This window comes from Petaurus breviceps, unplaced genomic scaffold, assembly GCF_028583685.1.
Source record: "Petaurus breviceps papuanus isolate PSGF00001 unplaced genomic scaffold, PetGlider_PUasm1.0 91133, whole genome shotgun sequence".
Classification (NCBI taxonomy): domain Eukaryota; kingdom Metazoa; phylum Chordata; class Mammalia; order Diprotodontia; family Petauridae; genus Petaurus; species Petaurus breviceps.
Window position 1 is genome coordinate 22830902 of NW_027187419.1, and position 23324 is coordinate 22854225.

At 35.5% G+C, this 23324-nt stretch overlaps 1 protein-coding gene and 1 pseudogene across 1 annotated transcript in view; both read right to left on the reverse strand.

Moving 5' to 3' along the window:
* The window catches only part of CNTN5 (contactin 5), a 1715246-nt gene that overhangs the window by 416183 nt on the left and 1275739 nt on the right, over positions 1 to 23324 (reverse strand). The window contains exons 8-9 of the mRNA XM_069080670.1: positions 23072 to 23275; positions 2124 to 2226 (exon numbers count right to left, since the gene is read on the reverse strand). Of these exons, the coding sequence (XP_068936771.1) occupies positions 2124 to 2226; positions 23072 to 23275 (307 nt within the window). The remainder of the gene's footprint in view (positions 1 to 2123; positions 2227 to 23071; positions 23276 to 23324) is intronic.
* Positions 28 to 865, reverse strand: LOC138155025 (large ribosomal subunit protein eL29 pseudogene; annotated as a pseudogene).

A 23324-nucleotide genomic window follows, 5' to 3' on the forward strand; every position in this document is an offset into this window, starting at 1 on the left:
CTATCTATCTATTTATTTATTTTTTATGACTCACCATTTTCTTTATTTGTACAAAATAGTGAATAATCATACCCTGGCTGGGAAAAAGGGAGTTTTAGCTTTAAACAAGTCCTTCTGTTCTGAAGCATCTATTTTGAAGGCTTGGGACCAGCAGCTTTAACCCCAGCATCTTTGGGTTTGAGCTCAGAAGGCTTAGCAGCCTTAGCAGCCTTAGAATCATACTTGGCTGCCTTGGGATTGGACCTGGCAGCTTTGGAATCAGACTTGGTGACCTTGGGGGTCATACTTGGTGGCCTTAGCATCAGATTTGGTGGCCTTGGGGCCAGATTTGGTAGCTTTGGGATCTGACTTACTGACCTTGGTGGCAGACTTGGCAGCCTTGGGGTCAGTGGGCTTGGTAGACTTGGGGTCAGTGGTTCTGGCAACCTTAGAGTCAGGCTTTGTGATCCTGGAGCCTGGGTGTTTGATGCCGATCCTAGGACCTGGACGCTTGGTAGCCATCTTGTGGCCAGCATGCTGGGTGCTGGCCTTGGGGATCTTGGGCCTGAGGAGCTTGGCTTTGGAGGCCTTGGTGCTCAGGGCCTTGATGGCCTCTGCTTGGGCCTGGATGGCTTTGGTGTTATTGGCCTGCATCTTCTTCAGCCCCTTCTTATTGTGTTTCTTGGCAAAGCGCATGTTTCTCAGAAACTTGGGGTCAACCCCTTTCAGAGACTCATATCTCTGTGACCTAGGTTTCTTGATACCATTTCTGTGCCATTTTCGTGATTGGTTATGAGTGGTATGGTTCTTAGACTTAACCATCTTTACACCGCAGACTGCGCTAACAGGCACTCCACCCACCGGAAGGGGCCAAAGGGAGAGAGAAAGAAGGAAGAAGCAGTGTGGGAAATCCACATAATATTATTTAAATAAATTCTTTGCATAGAATAATTGTGTAATATTTATCCACTCAGATTAAATATAAGACCTACTCCCTCCCCACCCCCCCAAGTGGTTAAATTTTGTTAAAGCAGAACTACAATCAGAGCTTTCACCTAAGGAGGAAGTTTCATTGGGATCATTCTATCAACCCTTCTTTTTATCTTTCTAACCCTTAAATGTTTGCTGTGCTATTTCTCAACCATGTGTTATAATAACTTCAATAATCACTCACATTTTTATGTAGCTCATTTAATCCCTAAACAAATGTTTTGGTAGTTCATCAACTACTGAAGTAAAATGATTAGGAAGAGTGATATACAGGGATACAATTCAAGCAAATTATAATTATATGGTCTAGAAAGGACCTTGAAGTCTCACTGCCCTCAGAGACAAGATGTTGAAAATAAATAATCATGTTCTAATCAAAGATAATCAAAATTCCAACCCCTCCTCCAACTTCCAATATATGTATTATAAACAAACATCACTGATAAGTTTCTGTACCTTTGTAGAAAACAAACTGTTACAGATGTAAACCTGAAATGTAGGAGGGCAGTTGGGTCTGCTATAAATCATCTTGCTGATTTTTGGAATGATTAGGTGTTTTATATGGATACAGCTGGTACTATCATTTTATCATTATCTCAGAAGATGTGGAAGTAATCATGGGCTCAGTATAACTATTACCACAATTAGGTCCTTATGATTTTTCCAACATTGTCTCATTATTTCTTATCAGAATATACACATTATCCAGAAACTGGTTAGCAATACCATCATCTTAGTTGACTGCCAATTAGAAGATTTATGTAAAAGTTAAAGAGAAGATTTATGTAAAGTTAAGAAAATCTAGGATAAGGCCTGATGACTTTCACAAGTACCAAACACTGGCAAATAAATGAATATAATAATATGAAAAGTAGGCAAATATATGTGACATCTCATTTATTGGGAAGAGTTCACTTCTTATGTTGAAAACAGCACACACCAGAATCATATACATTACTGTCTTTAGCAATCACTAGACAGGGAATTTGTAATTGGTTACTTAGTCAATTCCCACTTGCCAGCCTTATAAAAATCTAGTCTATACCTATGACATTCTGGGAAAATGAAACCAAACAAAAATAACTGAACCAAAAATTACATATGTCACATTTTAATAAACAATTTTGTCTAATTATCAAAGAATATGTACTTACTTGCCAAGTGCAAAACACTCCATCTTGACTGTCATTCCCTTAGCAGCTGTAACCATGAAAGGAAAATGGACCTCAATTTTCGGCTCATATTCTCCCATCACACCTGGGAAATAAACAATGGTCTTTTAAAATAAAATGAATGTCACAACTTTTCTTGAAGCCTAAAGACTTTATTTTCTAACCATGTGGGTTAGCTATTTTTTTTAACAACAATGAGGGGAGTGATGAATTGAGTGAGATCAGTGACTTGTTCTCAGAACAATCATGTAATTAGAGAATCACAGAATGTCAGTTGTTGGAAGGGAACTTAGAGACCCTCTGCTCTAACCCATATCCGAACAAGTGTCCCTTCTACAACATGCCTGACAAGTGGCACCTTAGCCTTCCTCACCACAGGCCTTCCCGTGGTGGTGGTGGTGAACTGGGGTGAGCTAGGGACAATAACTCTGTAAGCACTCTTTGCTAGGAAGGTTTTTGGTGATGTTGGAGCAATTCAATCATATCTGACTTTTTGTGACCCCATTTTGGGGTTTTCTTGGCAAAGATACTGGAGTAGTTTGCCATTTTCTTCTCCGGTTTATTTTATAGATGAGAAACTGAGGCACACAGGGTTAGATGACTTACCCAGGGTTACACAGCTAGTAAGTGTCTGAGGTCAGATTTGAACTCATGAAAATGAGTCTTCCTGATTCTAAGCACAGTGTTCTATCTACTGATAGAACCTGCCACCAAGGTTTTCTTTCTATAAGATCTTAATTTGCTTCTTTTCAATTTCCACTTATTAGTCATACTTCTGCCCTCGGAGGTCAAGCAGAGCAAGTGTAATCTTTCTTCCATGTGACAACTTTGTAAATAATTAAGAGCAGTTATTCAAGGACTTTTACTCTTCAGACAAAACAATCCAATTCCTTCAAATGAACCTTATGTGGTAAAATCTTGAAATTCTTCACCATTCTGGTCACTCTCCTCTGGATGCTCTCACCTTCTAAATGCCTATGAGCACATTCAAAACCTTCTATAGGCCATGTGGTAGCACAGAATAACTGAACTTGTAATCTGAAGACCTGGGATCAAATCCTGCCTGTGACACATTAGCTATGTGAACATGGGCAAGTCCTTTAAATCCTCTGATTATCAATTTCCATGTCTATTTGATGGGGTTGATAATACTTATTACACCTGTCTTACAGAGTTGTTATTATTGGTAAAATGACATAAAATGCATTGACAAATTTTAAAGGCTATCTGTGTATATATATATGCATGTGTACATGTTATTTACATAATAGTCACACATGTGTACATAAAATATATGCCAAATATGGTTGTTAGGGTGCTAATTGTTAAAATAAAAAATCAATACTGACCATTACTCATATGGTTGTTCTTCAAAGTTGATGTTTCCATTTCAGAATAAATGGTAAACCCAAAAGCTTTTACCCAATGTGCCATGAAAGCTATGTTCTTTTTCAGAGTTCCTCAGAGACCATACGGCTTACCAAGAAAGATTCATTTCAGTTGTCTCCAAGTTCCCTCATTCCCTTTGATATTTAAAGAAAATCAACTCATTCTATGCTACTTACCCACCTTAACTGACTAGCAGAAAACACATCACCAGGATACCTAATGCAGGATTAAGCTTATCAGGAAAATCTTCCTCATGCTTATAGTTATCCACAATGGAGTGGTCTGCCTTGAGAACTAGGGACTCCCCCTCATTTGTAGTCTTTAAAGGAAGGCTTGATAAAAAATGGGGTCAGATACAATTCTTGTTCAAGACACTGTATTGTAGAACCTTTTTTCCCCTTGAATATACAGGGGAAGATCCCAGGGATCAGCCTAGATGCTATTGCATAGTGTTCCATCTGCTCTTTTTATGCCTTTGCACAGGCTGTCTCACATGTCCAGAATGTTCTCCCTCCTAAGTACTACCTCTTACAATCCCTGAGTTTCTTCAAGACTGGCCTCAAGACCTAAATTCAAGAGGAGGTATTTTCTGTGCCTTTCTTAATCTTTCTGAGCCTTCCCCTCTAAGATAACTTTCTATCTATTCATTATTAAAAATTATTATATAACATATATGATATATTTAAAATGTGATACTTGTATAGTGCTTTGTAAACCTTAAAGAACTATATAAATGCAGGCATTACTCTCATTTTAAATTTTGTGTGTACCTATTTGTGCATGTATTGTCTCCTCTACCAGAATGTAAGATCCTTAGGAGCAGAGACTATTTTTGCTCTTTCTTTCTCTGCTAAGTGCTTAGGACAGTGCCTTGCTTACTCACATCTGGGTTGAAGAGGAAGCAATGTGTACATCTAGAAGGGTGTAAAAGTCTTCTGAACAAGTAGAGAAGTGAGAAAGCTGGGGTACAGAGTGGGAGAGAGACTTTTAGAAAATTCTAGATTGGGATTTGAGAAGGTGGGGGGAGGTGATGGGGTAACAGGGATGGGGTAAAAAGAGAGACTGAGAAGGAAAAGAGTGTATTAAAAATAAGATGGAGGAAAATTCATAAATAGTAATTACATCTTTGAATGTGAATGGAGTATTTTTAGAAGTTCTCTTTGTGGTGACAAATAACTGGAAATTGCAGGCATCTCCATCAGCTATGGAATGACTGAACAAATGGTATACAGTTGTGATGGAATATGACTGTGCTATAAGGAATGATAAGCTCAAGGATGTTAAAAAGGCATGGAAAGACTTGCATGAAATGATGAAGAGTGAACTGAGCAGAACTAAGAGAACATTGAATACAGTAACAGCAATGCTGTTTTAAGAAAGATTTTGAGGGACTAAATCATTTTGAGTATAATAAATACACAAATTAAAAATAAAGGACATATGAAGAAAGAAACTGCATCCAGAGAAATAACTGATAAATGGAAGTATGTATAGAATAATTTTGCATAAATATATATGTATATGTATGTGTACATGTATATTTGTGTCTAATGGTGACCATCTCTAGGCCAGGATGGGCCTAGAAAAAAGAGAGAAACTTACTTGTTGACTTTATTGTATATTTGGGGGGAATAGCAAGTTGTACATGGTAGATTTGCAGTTTCTTGTGCAATCATCTATTTTATTGTATTGTGCTATGGAAATGCTTGTTTTGTCTATGAAACTGAAAATAAAAAATATTTTAAAATGCATGTTAATTGACTGATTTATTGAACAAAGGGGGCAGCTAAGTGGCACAATGGATAGAGTGCTGGGTCAGAAGTCAAGAAGGCTCATCTTCCTGAGTTTAAATTCAGCCTCAGACACTTAGCAGCTGTGTGACTGTGAGCAAGTCACTTAACCCAGTTGGCCTCAGTTTCCTCATATGTAAAATAAACTGGAGAAGGAAATGGCAAACCACTATAGCCTCTCTACCAAGTAAACCCCATTGGGGTCACAAAGAGTGGGACATGACTGAAAAATGACTGAACACAATGAACAAAGGTGGGCTGTCACATGGCAGAAGGACGTGCTCTGCTTTGTTCCATAATATAGAACTAAGGGCAATGAGTGAAAAGTCATAATGTGTCAGCTTTATGGAAGAACACTTACTATAAGGAGATATTTCTTATGAATCAGAACTACTCTAACTCAGCCTTTAGAAAGGAGGCTATCATTTGGGATCATCCTGGAAAAGTCCATCAGTTCAGGATGTTGTAGAAGAGTTTTTTGTTCTCAAATATGGGTAGAATTAAATGAACTCTGAGGGCTTTTCTAACATTGAGATTCTGTGATTTTATGGCTGTCAACCATGGTGCCTTGGTGGTAGGCCCTATTTTAAAAATCTCTTGTAGTTTCATATAATCAGTCTGAAATAGAATGAGATATCATTCTCCTCCTTTTGAGGAAGCATTGAAACCATTCTATTCCTTTTGTTTTCCAGGCTAATTCAGTCCTAGGGATAAATCATACCAATGTTTTATTTCTCCAACTGAAATGATATAATTAATATCACATTTTGGTTTTACTTTCATGTAAAGTGCTGGTAATGACCTATTTTAATTTCTAGCAATATTATTTTATAACTACAGCATAACCAAAAAAATTCTAAAGAAAAATTTCACACAGAATCAAAGTTCCAACATTGATTTTCGCACTACTTAAAGAAAATGTTTTATTTTTATAGCCAAAGTAGAGATGAGTTTTTGCATCTGTCAGGCTTTCTAAGTTCTTCACTGTTAAATTTAGCAGTCATTTGTTGGCTAGTCAGGCAATAGCTGGGGAAATTTTAACACAAGCCATTCTACACTTCCACCATAATTGGTTTAGAAAAGGCTGTATTGAGACAATTAGAAAAGATCTGCTTTATTTTCATTTTGGAGCTGTCCAAGCCTTTGAATCATTTATCAGGACAAAATAACTGGGGAAAAAATAAGGTTATAAAAAGGTAAGAGTATGTGAAGGTAATGATGAAGAGATACAGAGAGAAAAGGGATGATTATGCCACAATTGTGGCAATAGATTAATAGCTCTATCATCATCATCATTATCACAAGATATTTTAGCAATATCTTAATCATTTTCATAAATGCAACAAAATATAAGATCCTTGAGAGCAGGGATTTTTTTCTTTGTATCCTAGCATCTAGAAAAGTGTTTAGTACTTAATATAAAGCAAGTGCTTAATACAAGCTTGTTTAATTAATGAAGATCACAAGGCAACAGAAAGTATAGAAGAAAGATCACAAGATTTGGAGCCAAATTCTTTCATTCAAATCCTGGCCTTGCCAGCTATTACTGGTATAGTTTACTTTACTTCTCTAGACATCAATCTTCTCATCTATCAAAGATACTATTGACTGGATGAACTCTAAGACCTTTTCTAGCTCTAAATATTAAGACTAAGTTTAAAAAAATGTAACTGTCAATAAATATGTTATTTTACTTATATGGACATGGAATTACTATTCTATAAAATTGCCTATATTTTTCTATTTCCCAGGCACCACTCTAGTCCAGGCCCTCATCACATCTCAATTTTATTATTGAAATAACCTCATAAATGGTCTCTTGCCTCATATCTCCTCACTCCACAATATCCTTCACACAATTGCCAAAATGATTTTTTCTAAAGCTTAGGTTTGATCACTCAATAAATTCAAATGCCTCCCTTTTGGCTTTAGGATCAAATATAAACTCTTCTGTTTGGCTTTTTAAACCTTTCTCATCTTGGCCCCAAATTAACTTCCTGGCCTCATTATACATCATTTCTCTCTCTGCATTCTACTGTCTAGGGGAATTGACCTTGTCACTCTTGCTCACAAATGACATGCTTGCATTGGTTGTCCCTGATGCCTAGAATGAACTCCCTCCTTTTTTAATCCCCATTCCCTTCCAAATTCAGCTCAAGCACCAACTTCTACATAGACCCAGTTGCAGGTCTCCTTCCTTGCAAAATTATCCTACATTCATTGTGTATATGTGTGTATGTATGCATGTATATGTGTTTATGCATGTGTATGTATTTTATATAGGTAAATATGTACATATTTGTGTGCATACACATATGTTATTCATATATAAACATTTTGTCTCTCCCGATAGACTGTGAACTCCTTGAGGGCAAAGCCTATGTTATTTTTCCCACTGTGTTCCCATTGTCTAATACAGTATCTGACACACAGTAAACGATACATACTTGCTTATTTTTTGATTTTTTGAGTATAATCTTATAATAAGCATTATAATAAAAAACAATTCTAGGATAAAAGGAAACATGGTATAGTGAACAGAAAGGAAGTGCTTTGTTCAAATTATGCCTTTGATACCTATGTGGCTTTGTGACCTTCTGTAAATCACTCAACCTCTCAGTGCTGAAGTTAAACAAACCTCTAAGACTTTAAAGTGAAGAAACAGTTGTAGATTTACATTGGAGGAGTCAGAACTGAGAATTCCACATTCTGAGGTTGTAACAGGTACAAACCTCAAAACAATATGAATAAACCCAATGCAAAATTACTTTAATGAAGACTTTTTTTTTCTTTATAAGTTAGGATAAGCATGAAGATCTTCTTTGAAAAGGAGTACAACTAACACACTGCTATACACCAATTTCATACAGGAAATTGTTTTTCTTTACTGAAAATAGTTTAATTATAGCAGAGTTGCCTGCATTATAACTGTTCAATAGTACTTAAGTTTCAATAAATATATTATTTGAAATTATTTTACTGACTGTCTCATCAAATCTACATTTAAATATACCCATGAACTTCTTATGCCATCTACATTATTTAGATGCAGCTGGTAAAGAGAATCAAAGGCCAAAAAAGGAAAGAAAAGAGGCTGAATAGATTGCACACATGCTGCCTAAAAATGCCATTCTACACATAAGGCATGCTGCCACATTTAGTCCTGGCATATTTAGTCTTGCAGGGATTCTCATGCAATCTTTCCATGATGCCTAGATAATTAGTACATCACTGAATGTGAAATAATTCAGTACATTGGGCTGTGATTACATAAGGAGGAAGGACATTGGGAATATAAAGGAAAACATAAAGCTAACCCCATAAAATTTATTATATCAGCTTATTTCTCTTTAATTTATGCATTCAATAATTTAAATTTTAATTTCTTAAGGATTATTTAATTATTTGGACAAACATCCTAATTCTGTCTACTTTCCAATTTTCTAATGGGTCATGAAAAGGTATTAATTTCCCAGTCCTGGACAAATATTAATTGAGTCCTAACCATGGCTGCCTTAACCAATGTTTCCTATTGATTTGTCATTGTACAAATAAAGGGTGGAAATGAATGACTCATACTATGTTTAAGTACATGTACTATTTTGAATCTTATATTTATATTACATATAAAAAGTTGAGAACTAGAGGAGGTCTATAATTTAGAAGAGATTTATTTCATGTTCATTATTTATAATCTGAAAATCAGGACAGCCAGCATTTTCCTTTACCACTGGGCATCAAGGACAAATCTGCCAAAGTTATTCTTCTACATGCTGTACTTTGATTGCTTTTTATGTACCGCTGAAATTTAGCACTTATTTTCTTGTCCTAGTCTAGATTGTAATCCCAAAACAACACAAACATATATACACAACTATGAGCAACATTTGCACAGAAATCTGAGCTTATTTGTGTTGGAAAAAGAGAAAAAACATAACTTCTCAAAATAAGCTTACCTACTATATCTACATCCTGTACAACTCCTTAGAAGAGATACAAAGAGAAAAGAGAACTAGTTCCTGCCTTCAAGAAACTTAAAAACCAAGAACACAGGCACAAGAACAATGACACATCTGAGTAATTAGATTAGACAAGAGAAAGATGCTGCCCTTGAATGAGAAGCCAAGGTGTAAATAAAAATGTCTAAAAGAATACAATCATTTCAAACTGTGGAAATTTCTGTGTAATTATAAAACAGAATAAGAATCATCTAGGAATTATGATTTGAGTAAATCTATAGCTATAAATCCATAACCCAAACCTATGCTTCCCCTCAAAAATTTGATTCACAGAAGATAGTTATTTTAGTTCTAGGATTCCTTTATTTTGGTTCATATTGTTCAACCTTTTAATTCCCCCCTCCCTTATTAACATGATAAATGGTATTTAAATAAAGTTTCCTGAGACAGGTAATTCTAGCTCACATTGGATTTCATTAGGTGCTTCCTTGAATATGTTTAAGGACAGTAGGTTGAATGGATCAGAGTTTTAATTTTATTTTTTTTAAAGCAATTGGGGCTAAGTAATTTTCTGAGGGTTACACAGCCAGGTGTTTCTGGGTGGGTGCTAAGTGTCTGAGCCCGGATTCAATCCCAGGTCATCCCGACTCTGGGGCCAGTTTTCTTACTTGCTGTGCTACCTGGCCGCCCCTAGAGTTTTCATTTTAACAACCACAGGGGACTTCTTTAAAGAACTGTCACATCAATGATTGATAGGCTTAAAGGACTGCTATAAGGGCTCCAAAGGAGATGGAGTCAAAATGGAAATATACTGGTACCATGGAATTATTATGTTAAATTCAATAATTACATTTTTTAAAAGGCCCTAAATAGTTCTGTGGGAAACTAACACTCTAAATACAGTTTTCTATATGGTCATCTCAGTTATGATTTAACCAGGAGTTAGGATTTTGATACAATATATGGAATGATTCACATTTGCTGTATTCCATTCATTTAGAAAGGAAAAATGGAGGACTTCAGGGATGAGGTGTGTTAACCTCACATACATTGTTTTATTGCTGCTATTTTTTGTATCATTCTAAAAGGATTATTTTTCCCTCCAGAAAAGCTTTCTACACATAGATATTCAACAGTCCATCATAAACCAAACAGCCAGGGGGAAAAAGATGGGGGGTGAAAGAAAATGATAGTAACAAATCCAAAGAGACTTCAAGTTAAGGGGAAATTCTGCCAACTAATTTCTCAGCTGTGTGGCCTTAGAAAACAAGCATTTATTAAGTGTTTATTATATGCCAAGCACTATACTAAGCACTGTGGCAAAAACTGCAGAGAGAAGGAAACAATCCTTGACTTCAAGTAGTTTATATTTTAATAATGGAGAAACACATGAAAATAAAAATTGGGGGCAGGAAAAGAAGGTACTGCCAAGCATGGTAGAAAAATTTCAGAAAATCAAGAGTAGAGCCTGGAAAGAAAACATTTGCTGGCCTTTATTTAGGTGCTTTCCCTGAAATAGAGGTTTTGACAGGAACAAACCAGTCAGAAGAAGGGATCAGAGGGAAGAATGTACTTAGAGTGTGAGAAATTCAGGGGAGAAATGAACTTGCAGGATAAGCATGGCATGGTTACTATGACCACAGAGGTAAATGTGCAGAATGGATTGTTTCTAGTCATTATTAAAAAAAAATTATTATTTTTTTTTACCATTTAAATCGGTGCATTTTTTCTCACTTCCATTTCCTTATTATAGAGGCTGGCATTCATGTAGTTGGCACTAACATTTGTGATATTAAATACACTAAAGCAACCTATACTTCATAAGAATTTCACTAACATTTTTTACATGAAAAATTCACACTGATTTTAATGGAATTTGGAAACATGCACTTTAAAAGGCATGTTATTTGCAATGTGTAAATCTCCTTGCCCTTGGGACACCATACAGATACAACCCAGCTTCAAAGCTCCATAGATGTATCAGAAAATGAAGACATTCCAATCATTGCTCACAAGGCAATTGTCATGAACCAACAGTTAATCTGACCCAAGATATCATTTGTTTATTTCCAAATCTTCCACAATCATAAACAGACAAGAAGAACAAATTGATAATGTCAAACAAGGCTTTAGAATGTAACTCCCTCAGCTATAATTTATAGCAAGGAATATTTCTTGAGTGCCTATGATGGGCATGGTTCTCTGTTCGGTTTTGTGGAATCTAAGCTTCACCTCTATTTCTATTTCAGTGATCGTACTATGTACAGTTATAGGAAGCTGAAAGGAAAGTTCGTTTTAACCATCTGGTATCTCACACATACAGAATGGCATACATGACGCAAAACATTTTTATTTTAAAAATTGCAATTCTTAGTCTGTGACTACATAAGCTCAAATAAGTGTTTTGGCAGGAATAAATTGGTACATACATATGTGTGGATATTTTATATTGTATTTCTCTCATAGATTAGAACATCCTAAAGCTGAGCTCATTCCTTTTTTTTCACATTTCTTTATTTTATTTACAATTTATGGATAAAACAATAATTTCCATAACATAGTATAATAAAATGATTATTGCACATGAAACTGCAAACCTATTATATACAATAATATAATAGTTATAATGTAAATTTCTCCCCTCACTGCCCTAGAGATGGCTATCATTAGACACAAATGTGTGTGTATATACATAAATATGTATATATGTATATATATAATATTGCTGTTACTGTATACAATGTTATATAACTTTTGTTACTAACCAGATCTGTTCCATTCTTCCTCTCTTCCAGTCTTTGCCTCTACTAAGTGCTTTCCACTGTGTCTTTTAGAATTGTTATTCAAATGTAGGCAAAACTCCTTGATCTTCAACCTTTTCCTTAACTTATTACTCTAGCTACTTATCATAAAAGTTATTTGGGTTTTTTCAACACCATGTCTTTAACCATCCTCTCCCACACAGGGTTCACCTTGTATTAGTTTCCTTTTCTCCTTGGATGAGAAGAGAATAATCTGTTCCTCTCTCCCCAAATTCTTCTTTGAGATCTCCAACAGACTACCCTGAATTGCTTCCACATTCTAAATTAATGGCACTTATTTTATCTTCTCCAATTCCTCTCTACTGGCTTCACTGAGATCCACACTTTCCTTCCTTGATAATGTCAGGATCTTGCTCACATTTTTCTTCTTCACCCTAGTCTCATCTCAGGGACTTTAATAATAATACTTGTGTTTCTCCTTTGTTTTCAAAGAAGACCATGGCATCAGGGAAATGATGACATGACTTGCAGTTGACTTTGATTTTAGTGAGGGAGGCCTGTGCAAGGTCATCAACCTCACTTTTTCCTCCAGAGCCATCTGGATCCAGTGACCAGATATTCATCAGGATAACTAGAGATGGCCCAGGATGCAATGAGAGAACCTGCCCTTTTAGGATAAGGCCTTTTCAGGTGCTCACTTAGAGTGAGGTAACGCCCGTTCAGTGAATAGGTCTCTCTAAGAAGTGAGTCAAGGGATGACCCCTTTAGTTAGAAAAAAAGAAGAAAAAAAATTAAGCTAGAAGGGGAAGACCCTCAGGGTTGCTGTTCCAAATAATCATACTTATGACCCATCTTACACTCTTACATTCAAACTTCTTTTATTAGTAACTCTACTCAACATTCTATAATTTGGAAATGTTTCTCGCATCTCTTTTAGCTTTCATGGCTTTACTATGTAGAATGATGTCTTTCACTGGCACTCAATGATTCATCCTCCCTGAGTGCCCATCCATTATCAGTATACTCTATCCTTTATGCTACATTCCCAGATTCTCTTTCCTTGCCTCCTAATATGCCTTAATGTGCAACAAATCATCTCCAATGAGGAACTTAACTATTTTTTTTACCAATTATAAATTATTAAAATTGTACTATTTTATATTCTGTGTTGAAAACTAAAGGATTATAGCTACCATTCTAAGGAAAATATATGGGCATATTATATGCATATCTCACAATTAGGACAAATACTATTTCTTTCTTGGAAAAGTTGACATAACTTCTCATTTTGTTCAATATAAATGAAATCGTATGCAGATCTGCTTTATTTTAAAATGCAGATGTGTTACAAATTTGTAGATGTACTCTAATCTACAACTAATAATAAAAACTTCATTGTCAATCATATAGAAGCTGAAGAATTGTGCATGCACAAGCTTCACCCCTATCCTTCCCCATCCCCCTACCCCCCAACTCCTGGTAAACATAAAGGAATGTCTTAATTAGAGGTCCTCTGGGATGGTTATAAGGACTGGGGACCCACACCATGCCTTGTCACAAAGACACTTCTAGATCTAACATTATGTGTTTCTGGAAATAATTTATTATTTTACATATTGCAGAATCACCATCCAATCCAGTGGAAAGGCAGCTGACTATTATGATATGGCACTGGATTTCAAGTGAGGTTCAAATCTGTCCTCAGATACTTACTTGCTGTCACTTAATTTCTCTATTTTTTGTTTCCTTCTGTAAAATGATGGTGTGTATTGTGAGGAAAGTGGAATTGGATTTGATGACCTCTAAGGTTCTATGTAACTTCTAACTTATATTTCTTTGACCTTTGACTAGCAGCATGAATGTTGCTCTTAGGGTCCTGGGAATAATTTAGGGCATCTAATATTTGTTCAAGCTTCTCAGGCATTTAGAGATTTTTTATACTCTTTAGGGAGAAATCTGAATATGCTGATTTATGTATTTTCTATGTATATTACTAAAGAACAAGGGATACTGGTTAATGTCTGGACCATGGAGAAACAGTTAATCAGATCATGAATTATTATATTGTGTTTACATACCTAATGTAAAGAGAAAATTTTTAAGTTCATTTTTTCACTTTATAGAGAAATAAATCTAGCTTTAATGAATATTGCTAATTTAGACTATACGGGCATTTGGTTTAATTAAATTTATTAAATTTTCTTTAAAATTTAATTAAAAATAAATTTCCATAAGTTTTTCATTTTACAATAAGGATGGAGGCTCAACAAACACCTTTGTGTTTCCCTCCCTAGACTGAAAGTACTAAATTTTAATTTCATAACAAATGATTCACTTTAATAATAAAAGTAAGCAGGACCTTAACTCTTGACTTTGTTCACTAGTCTTCCATTTTTCAAGCATCCCCTCTGACTACCCTACTTGTAAGTTTTATCATCCTGGTAGGTTCATCATGACATGAAAGAAAACCTGGGTTCTCAGGCAGTCAATCAGTCTGGTCTGTCAGTAGCCAACAGGCATTTATTAAGAACCTTCTATGTGTCAGGAACTATTTCAAAGGACAGGCCAGTGGAATACAAATTATAGCAGGTTTTATCAAGCTGGAAAGACCTTGAGAACAGTTTTATAGACAGACTGCCATTCAATGACCAGTCTAAGTATAAAGAAGTTTATTTAGCACCTGTTTAGGCACTAAGTGATGACTTCTTTGGCCATGGTAATCCATGAAACAAAAAAAAGGGCTTTTCCCCAAGATTTCTAAAATGACTGATAAGCCATAACATGATGTCAATATGATACTTGATTAAAATTTTCTTAGTAGCTAAACACTGTAAGCGTTCTACATGGGCATGTTTACAGTGAAAGTTGTCATAGGCAGTCGTAAGTTTATGAAAAGATTGTGTTTAATTTGATTGGAGTGTTTTCTATGTGAAAACTACAGAACAAGGAACTAATATACAAAAACAAATAGGAAATTATTTGTGCCCCCAAGGAGTTTCCTTTTTTTTAAGAGGAGAAAGTGAGACTGGTAACTTTACACAGGCCTCCCTCACTTAAATCCAATTCACTGGCAAGTCATGGCATCACCTTCCTGATGTTATGGTGCTTCTTGAGAATGAACAACAAAGAACCTGTGAAGGGAATTCAATGTGCACAAAGAAATATAATACAAAGCATTTTGAGGAGGGATAGAACCCTAACACTGGTTGGCACTCGTGTCCTAATATTTGGGGAAGACTTCATGAAACAGTACTTGGATTCAGCCTAAGGGAAGATAAGAATTGTGGAAGATAAGGAGTAAATCCATTCTAAGCATTCCAAGAGATAGTATGATCAAACACACAGAGGCTGGTGGATGGAACTCTCAGAATAGTTTGCCTAGGGCAGGAAATTTGCAAAGAAGAATAATATAAACTAAAGAAGGAAAGAGGTTGGAGCCAGATTGTGGGGGACCTAAAATACTAGCCTAAAGTTGTAATTCATCCTAGGAGTCATGAGGGGTGCGGGTGTCATGAAAGGGTTTTCATTTAGGGGATAAAAAGTAGAGACAAGTAAAATGATATGATCTGTGTTTTGGGGGAAAAATAGTTGTATAGAGGATGAATTGTGGAGGATGATGGCTACTCTTCAGGTATATTTGTAAATTGGAAGTTTGGGAATACACTTCCAATGCCGAGAGAGAGAGAGAGAGAGAGAGAGAGAGAGAGAGAGAGAGAGAGAGTGTGTTGGGGAGGTGTCTTAGATTGGGGATGGGAATTGCTAGACCAACCCACAAAATCCTATTTAATGGGCAAACCATAGTATTAATAGGACCAACCCAAGTTGAGGGTCCTAGAAACAAGGAGCATAGAGGGGAAGTGGAGAAGAAGGAAAAATGTTTCCTTCTTCCTTCTCTGAGCTGTAGACAAAATTATGATGTAAAGAGGTTTTTTTATTTATGTTTATATTCTGATTATTCTTCATTGATGTCCTACTTCCAACCCTTTCCCTTGGGCCCTCAGTATTCAGTGTTTTTTTTTTTTAAAGAAACCTTAAAGCCCTATATTACTATAAGCCTTTCTTATGACCAAAAGTGCTCTTCTTCTAAGTTTTTTATCCTTAGACACACCCTACCCCTTGCTTCCCCTCCCCCCAAACCAAGATTCTTTCCCACTAAGCATTGTTTAACTTAGCAATGAATAAGAAAGCAATCTGACTGAACTCTGATACATATTAATATAGAAATCCTGAATCTGTCCATCTTCCATTCAGATTCCACTAGGCAACAATGGAGTTGCTATTATAGGGTGCCCTTTTTCCCAACTTTCCTTCCAATGTTCTTTCTTTTCTTCCTCTTCTAGCTGGATTGTGCAACCCTTTTTATCCCTATTCTCATGAAAGGGAAATCAATGTTTTCCATTCCATTCCCAAACTAAGACCCATTCCTTTCTTTGCCCTTGACCCCTACTAGATTAGGGTCAGTCCTGTTTCAGTTTCTCTTCCCCTGTCATGGATTAATATGGCTACTAACATGTCTTGGATGATTAAGGAATAACTTACTATAATTTTTCTGATAAGAAGGAAGACCAACAGGTATTACCATCTGACCTTTCACTACACTGTCTTTCACTAGGTCTTTCCATCTGCCCCACTACTATATTATTTGGACTCTAGGATATTGCGATCTGTCCTGCCAATGTACCTCAAGGACTTTTGGGTCTTGGCATTGCCTTCACCACTATGTGTTGTTTGATCCATTGGCTGTTTGAAAACATAGCCTATATCTTTTATATTTGATTCCCAGCACTTAGCACAGCAGTAATCAAATAGTAAGTAATTAATAATTTTTATTTTTTCTTATCAATCAATAAGCATTTTAGATGCCTACTATATGCTAAGGACTATACATATACCCACAGTATATAAATTTACATATATATTTATTATTTCAGAGCTACAATATACTTTGTTTAACATAATTTTACTTGATCCTCACACCAATCATGTAAGATGACTGTATGAGAAGGATTACCCATATTTTGTAGATAAGTTAGAGGGAGAAAGGATATTAGATAGAAAACCTGCCTCAAAGTCAAAAAGGCCTGGACTCATGTCTTATCTTTAACATCAGCAGTGTGACCCTGGGCAAGTTAGATAATCTCTTCACTCCCTGAACAACTTTCTCACCATAAGTTGCTGGCCTTTTTCCTACTGTGTCACACATATTCTCCATAAACTTCTATTTTAGTGATGTTTGGGGAGTCAGGGAGAAGGACTGGGGCATTCTTTCTGCATTGGCATTATTTGTAAGTCAAGAACTGCCAGTATTGGATCATGACAGCAGCAGTAAATTCTACTGTGATGTGTTTAGTTTATTTTTTAAACCAAGTGTGATTTTGTGGGTGGGGAATGAAAAAAATTCCTGAAATTTGTTAATGTAGTGCATGCTTCAATTTTTTTGAAACAATACACTTTAGAAAAAAATGAAACTTACTTTTCTTAGAGAAAATATAGTGCATGTTGTATTTTTCAGCAGACCTTTTATGATTATGCTAATCCTAAAAAATAGGCTAAGTATTCACTAGACAAATCTTTTGACAGATAATTAACACCTCGAGTAACATGCACCTGCACACACTCTCTATGGATGAGCTCTGCTAGTCCCCAGGATCAATAACAGCTCAGCACAAATCCAATCTCATTTATATGGGACACACCTTACACATATCCCAGTTAGCCTGAATGATTCTCTTTTTCCAGGTGATTTGAGAAATTTTTTCTCCATTTTCTCCAAAACGTTCATTCCAGTGGAAGTGTATTATAAACAACCAGTGAATACATTTTTGTGACTAGTTGTGGCATTTAAATCAGAAGGGGGCAATGAAAAGGGAATTGGGTTGAGAACCACCTATCAAATGACTTACCCTGGAGCACACAGCCTTTAAATATCAGATGTTAGACTCTTGAACCCAAGTCTTTCTTCTGAGGCAAGCTGTGTATCTACTAAGTTATACTGCTCCTCTCCATGTAAATTATATTATCATCATTAGGGGAAGGAGGTCACAAGCCAGAAATAGGAACATTGGTTAAGAAAGCAGGACTGACTGGGACAGCTAGGTGGCACAGTGAATAGAGCACCGGCTCAGGAGTCAGGAGGACCTGAGTTCAAATCCAACCTCAGACACTTGACACACTTGCTAGCTGTGTGATATTGTACAAGTCACTTAACCCCAATTGCCTTACCTTCCCCCTTCAAAAAAAAAAGGAACTAGGATTGACTGAGGATAATAACAATGGGTAATGGAAAGGAGAGAAAAGATGTGGAAGAGATGATAAAAATAGCAGAAAGAAGAAAAGGATGGTCATCTCTTCCAAATACTGAAGAAAGATTGAAGAAGATAAAGATAATGTGAATGGATTTGGTGATTTAGGAGCAGACCAAAGTTTACTTAGAGCTGCCTGAAATCAGGGAGTTATCTGAAGGTAAGGCAAGGTAAGCAGTGATCATTGACTATATCATTAGGAAGTCTGTAAGTGAAAGGAAAAGGAGAGATAAAAATTCTTTGAAATGCCATGATTGCTATAGTAAAGCCAGGTCAAGTGTTTATCTACCAATGGTATATCAGAAGAGTGGTTTTCAAACAGATACAGTAGACTATTCAAATAGGAAATATTGCTTTTATAGTTTCCATTGAATAGTCATCAACTCCAAAGTTTACACACCCTAGGATTTGACTTCCAGACTTAAAGAACACAGTTTTATAATGTTTCTATTTTTAATGGAATTAGTTTCTTGATAAGGAAACACACACATAATATGTATGTTTTATATGTATATATGTTTAACAGCTTCATTTTGCTATTTATATGCATTTATTAAACAATTCTTCCAACCTTCTAAGAAGTATAAAGAGGGTTGATGTAATGATGCAAGTTTTTTTTTTTTGTGGTAAATCTTATCTCTTTAGATAGAATTTCAAATCATTTTTATAAGTCTCTTTGAGGTGAAATTGAATTGTACGGAATGACTGATTGTCAAGGACATCTGAGCAAATGAGGTATTCATTTTATTCAGAAACCATTCAAGGATTACTTGATGTTTTCATTTAATTTGCTTCATATCAAGTAGATAAGTTTTCCTTTGAGACACATAGCTAAAGAAATAAAAGATTAATAAAAGCCAAATAAGTTTCTGCATTCCTGCAGAGTTTGACATAAAGCCTTAATATTATTCTGTTTCCTTCGCATAGATAAATATACCAGGATACTATGATAGGAGTGTTCTTGTCACACGCCTTCCAAGTTCTTCTGTTATTGCCCATAAATTGAAAACTCTGAACAACAGATTAGTGTAGCAAGGGATCATTTCTGAATCTAAGAAGCTGAACTCGGGGAAGGAAATGAAAACAAAACAAAACAAAACAAAATTTGGGAATGCCTAAAACCTAAAACAGTTAAGATACTTCTTCCTGATAATATACTGATCAAAAACCTCTGCTGAACTCCCTGAATCTCATAAATGATGACTTGGTCTAATCTCAAGGCTTAGAAGAGGAAAGAACAGGATGACACTAAAGCTTCCTGTGGCCATTCTAGGACTAAGTAAATGCAAAAAATATGGTATCAAAATTAAGGGAAATTTCATATAAAAATAGTAATCTACTCTCAAGTTTAGCTTATTTTTTTTTTTTTAATTAGACACTATCATCCTTTCATTACCAATTCAAATATGTTTGTTCATCAGTGTTATCTTCCTATGTAAAAGTCATACTCTCTTGCCCTGTCCTTCTGCAAATGACAGCCTTATTCTAAACAGATGTTTATTTCTTGGGCGACAATAAGATTGCTTTATGTTATACATTAACTTGTAACACAGCTCTTTTATTAAAGGCAATAGATAGAGCAATGGGCAGAATGTTAGACTGGAGTCAAAAAGATCTGAGTTCAACTTTGGCCTCAGGAACAACTAGATTATAACCCAGGGTAAGTCACTTAACCTCTTCCTGTCTCAGGTTTCTTATCTACAAAATGAGGATAATAGCATCTACCTCTCAGGGCTGTTGTGAGGATAACATAAAATAATATTTGTAAAGTGCTTTACAAACAGTAAGGCTTTATATACACGCTATCATATTATTATTATCAGAAACTGTATCTACACATGTAAAATGCAGAGAATTGATATTAAATCAAATAGTACTTTGCTTTTGCATCTTTACTCTCAGGCTTCTCGAACATGCATTTTCTTATTAGAAATTAATAATAAATTTCTGAGGTAGGAGACTGAAGGGAAGAATTTTTAAGTTCAGATCTGACCATTTCACTCACCTGCTCAGTAACTTCCACTGACTCCATATTATCTTTAGGAGGATCAAACATAAACTTTTCTATTTGGCATTTAAAACCCCTCCCCAAAGTGGCTACAATCTATCTCAAATGAGATAATGATCTCAAAGCCCTTAGCAAAATTGATTATACATAGTAAGCACTATATAAATGTCAGTCATTATTTAATTAATTAACTAATTACATTTTCAGACTTTTTTTTTCCACTTTTTGGAAGGCAATTGGGGCTAAGTTACAATTGGGGCCAAGGTCACATGGGTAGTTTTTGTGTTAAGTATCTGAGGCCGGATTTGAACTTAAGACCTTCTGACTCCAGGGCTGGTGCTCTATTCACTGCTTTCCAGACTTATCACACATATCTGCTCTTCACGAACTGATCTGTTCAGCCAAGCTGACTTTCTTGCTGTTTCTTCCACCACATTTCAATTCCCATTTCTGTCCCCTGTAAATGTCCTTGTCACCTCTGCCTCATAGATCCTTTAATTTCTTTCAAGACTCATCTCAAATGCTACCTGCTATAAGCAGCCCTTTTCTAATCCCTGTTAGCTGTTAGAGTCTTTATAAATTCTTCATTACATATGTACCTTGTGATATTGGTTTTAAAAGTGGGCTCTTAAGAAAAAAATTCCAATAGTATATCCCACAAGTGATTGTTATTTTAGAAATATAGTTATAGTAGATCAAATGTATTTTTTACATTTGAATTTCAGTAGAGACAGGTCCTCAAACTCCACAGAAACATCTGCCTGCTGCCTGCATCTGCACTGAGACATTTTTAAAATCCTACAGGAATTTTGGCTGACCACAGGGTAATAAATAGGTCTAGCAACAGACACGGTCTATTTTTATTTTTGGAAGACAGATCTAATGGTGGAATTTACCAATTGAAAACTTTCCCATTTATCTTTTCATTGAAAGTTAATTTGGGGGCAAATGTTCTCTCAACAATATTTTATTGAATAAAAATGTCTTAGATAAGTACAATCCTAAATTGGTCAAAAAGTACAGAATGACTCCAGACTTGTTTGTGCTATACTTTCTGTTTTAAGAGAATTTTCTTTGTGTGTGAATCTAATATATAAAGTATAATTCTTTATTTGATTCTATTGATTCTTATTGTTCTCCTGATTTTTTTCACCCACTTTTCACATGTGGATTGTGCAACTCCTAAAGAAACTCATTAAATTTTTCATAGTACTGAGAAAGTATACTGAATTCAAAATAGTGTTAAAGAGGATCAAAGTATTCTATGCATATTTGGGTGAAGTTTAAGGATAAAAGCATTCTGGGAATATGTGGATGCAGTTGGGTTTGCCAGTCTGTCAGAATATTTAATTCTTCTTCATTAATTCTTCTAAGGAATATTTCATAGAATAATAGCTTTGAAAAGACATTAGGCATTCAAGCATAAATAAGGAGAATAGAGTATTAGTAAAAACACAAAGAAGAAGTGTGGTACAGTGACAAGGATGCTGGACTTGGAGTTAGAAATTTCAAGTTTAAATACTGCCTCTGGCACTTATTATCTTTATGATGATGTGCAAATCATTTAACCTCTCAGTGGTTAAACTCTTTAGACACCTCCTTAAGTGCAATGTCATGACACAGTAGCTGCCTACAGGTAGGGAATTCCAACACCAGAAGCTCCCCAGGCTCAAGAAATCATATTACTTTCAGTATCTATAAATACATAGTATGAGAAAAGCTGAATAATAATTGGTCAGTGAGGAGTTTCAGGAAAAAAGTTTATAGGAAAAAACATATACTAATTCAATGAAGAAAGGTTCAATTATGGAAAGAATTATAAATTCTATGGAAAACTGTTGAGCGATAGCCACCTTGTTCTAATGTCTTCAAAAATAAATTGGCAAGTCAAATGCTAAACTGAAAATCATCTTAAGACATAAGTGCCATCCATGTACTCTGGCACCAAAAGTTTCAGTAACAGGCAGACTGAACAAAAATAGTTTTGAGAAATATCTTCAACCTCCTAATCAAGTAAGATTCTCAAAGCTCACTCCTTAGTAATGTACTTATAGATTTCTTTAATCACATGACAAAGCAAGCCACATACTATATATAAAATCGAATGTGGTACTTGACTTCTTTAATGAAATGCTTTACTGTGAATGTACAAATGAGGTGTTTAAACTCTGAGATACTCAAGATAGATGGCAATACCTATAATTATGGGATCATCACTTCTGCTTGAATTGCACTAAAAAGTTAAAGTTCTAACCGCTCATATTATTGAAAAAGTAATAATAATTATAACTCTACCATGAAGTATTAAATGCTGAAAACTCCATTCTAAGGCTGCTGAAATAAAAATGTAATGAGAAAGTGAACCTATAAAATGCAGGCAATTCATACAAGTATGCTATATGAAGCTACTAAATCGCAAAGAAAATAACTTCTGGGCTTTTATTTCAGGAGCCGTTTTGTCAGTAACTTTATGGTGGAACGAGAGTGCTATTACAGTGAATACTCTTCATCTATGGATCATGTCTTTTCTAAAAGCAGAATGTTCTTACTAAATACACCAAATTTCAATCTTTAAAAAAAGTACAGTGTCCAAATAGAGTAAATGCCAGTCTGATTTTATTGGTTCTGTTTTCAAGCGTTGGGTGTAATGCTCTCCCAATAAATTTTTATCTTTCCCATTTGAAATGGATGACCTCTTCTGCACATGCTAGGTCACTTACCATCATTGCGTAATGTGAGTGGTGTTGGAGGGCTAAGAACTCGAGCATTCGTCACAGTGTTTTTCACTAGGCATATGTAACTGCCAACATCTGATGTTTGTACTTTAGAGATGTAGAGATTGCCTGTCTCCTGGGAAATGAAGCGTCGGCTGTCTTCTGCCACAAAGGAGGGAAACTCATTAAACACCCAGCTATAGATGATCTCTGAAAATACACAAAAGAGAAGAGAGAACATTATACTGAGAGACAAACA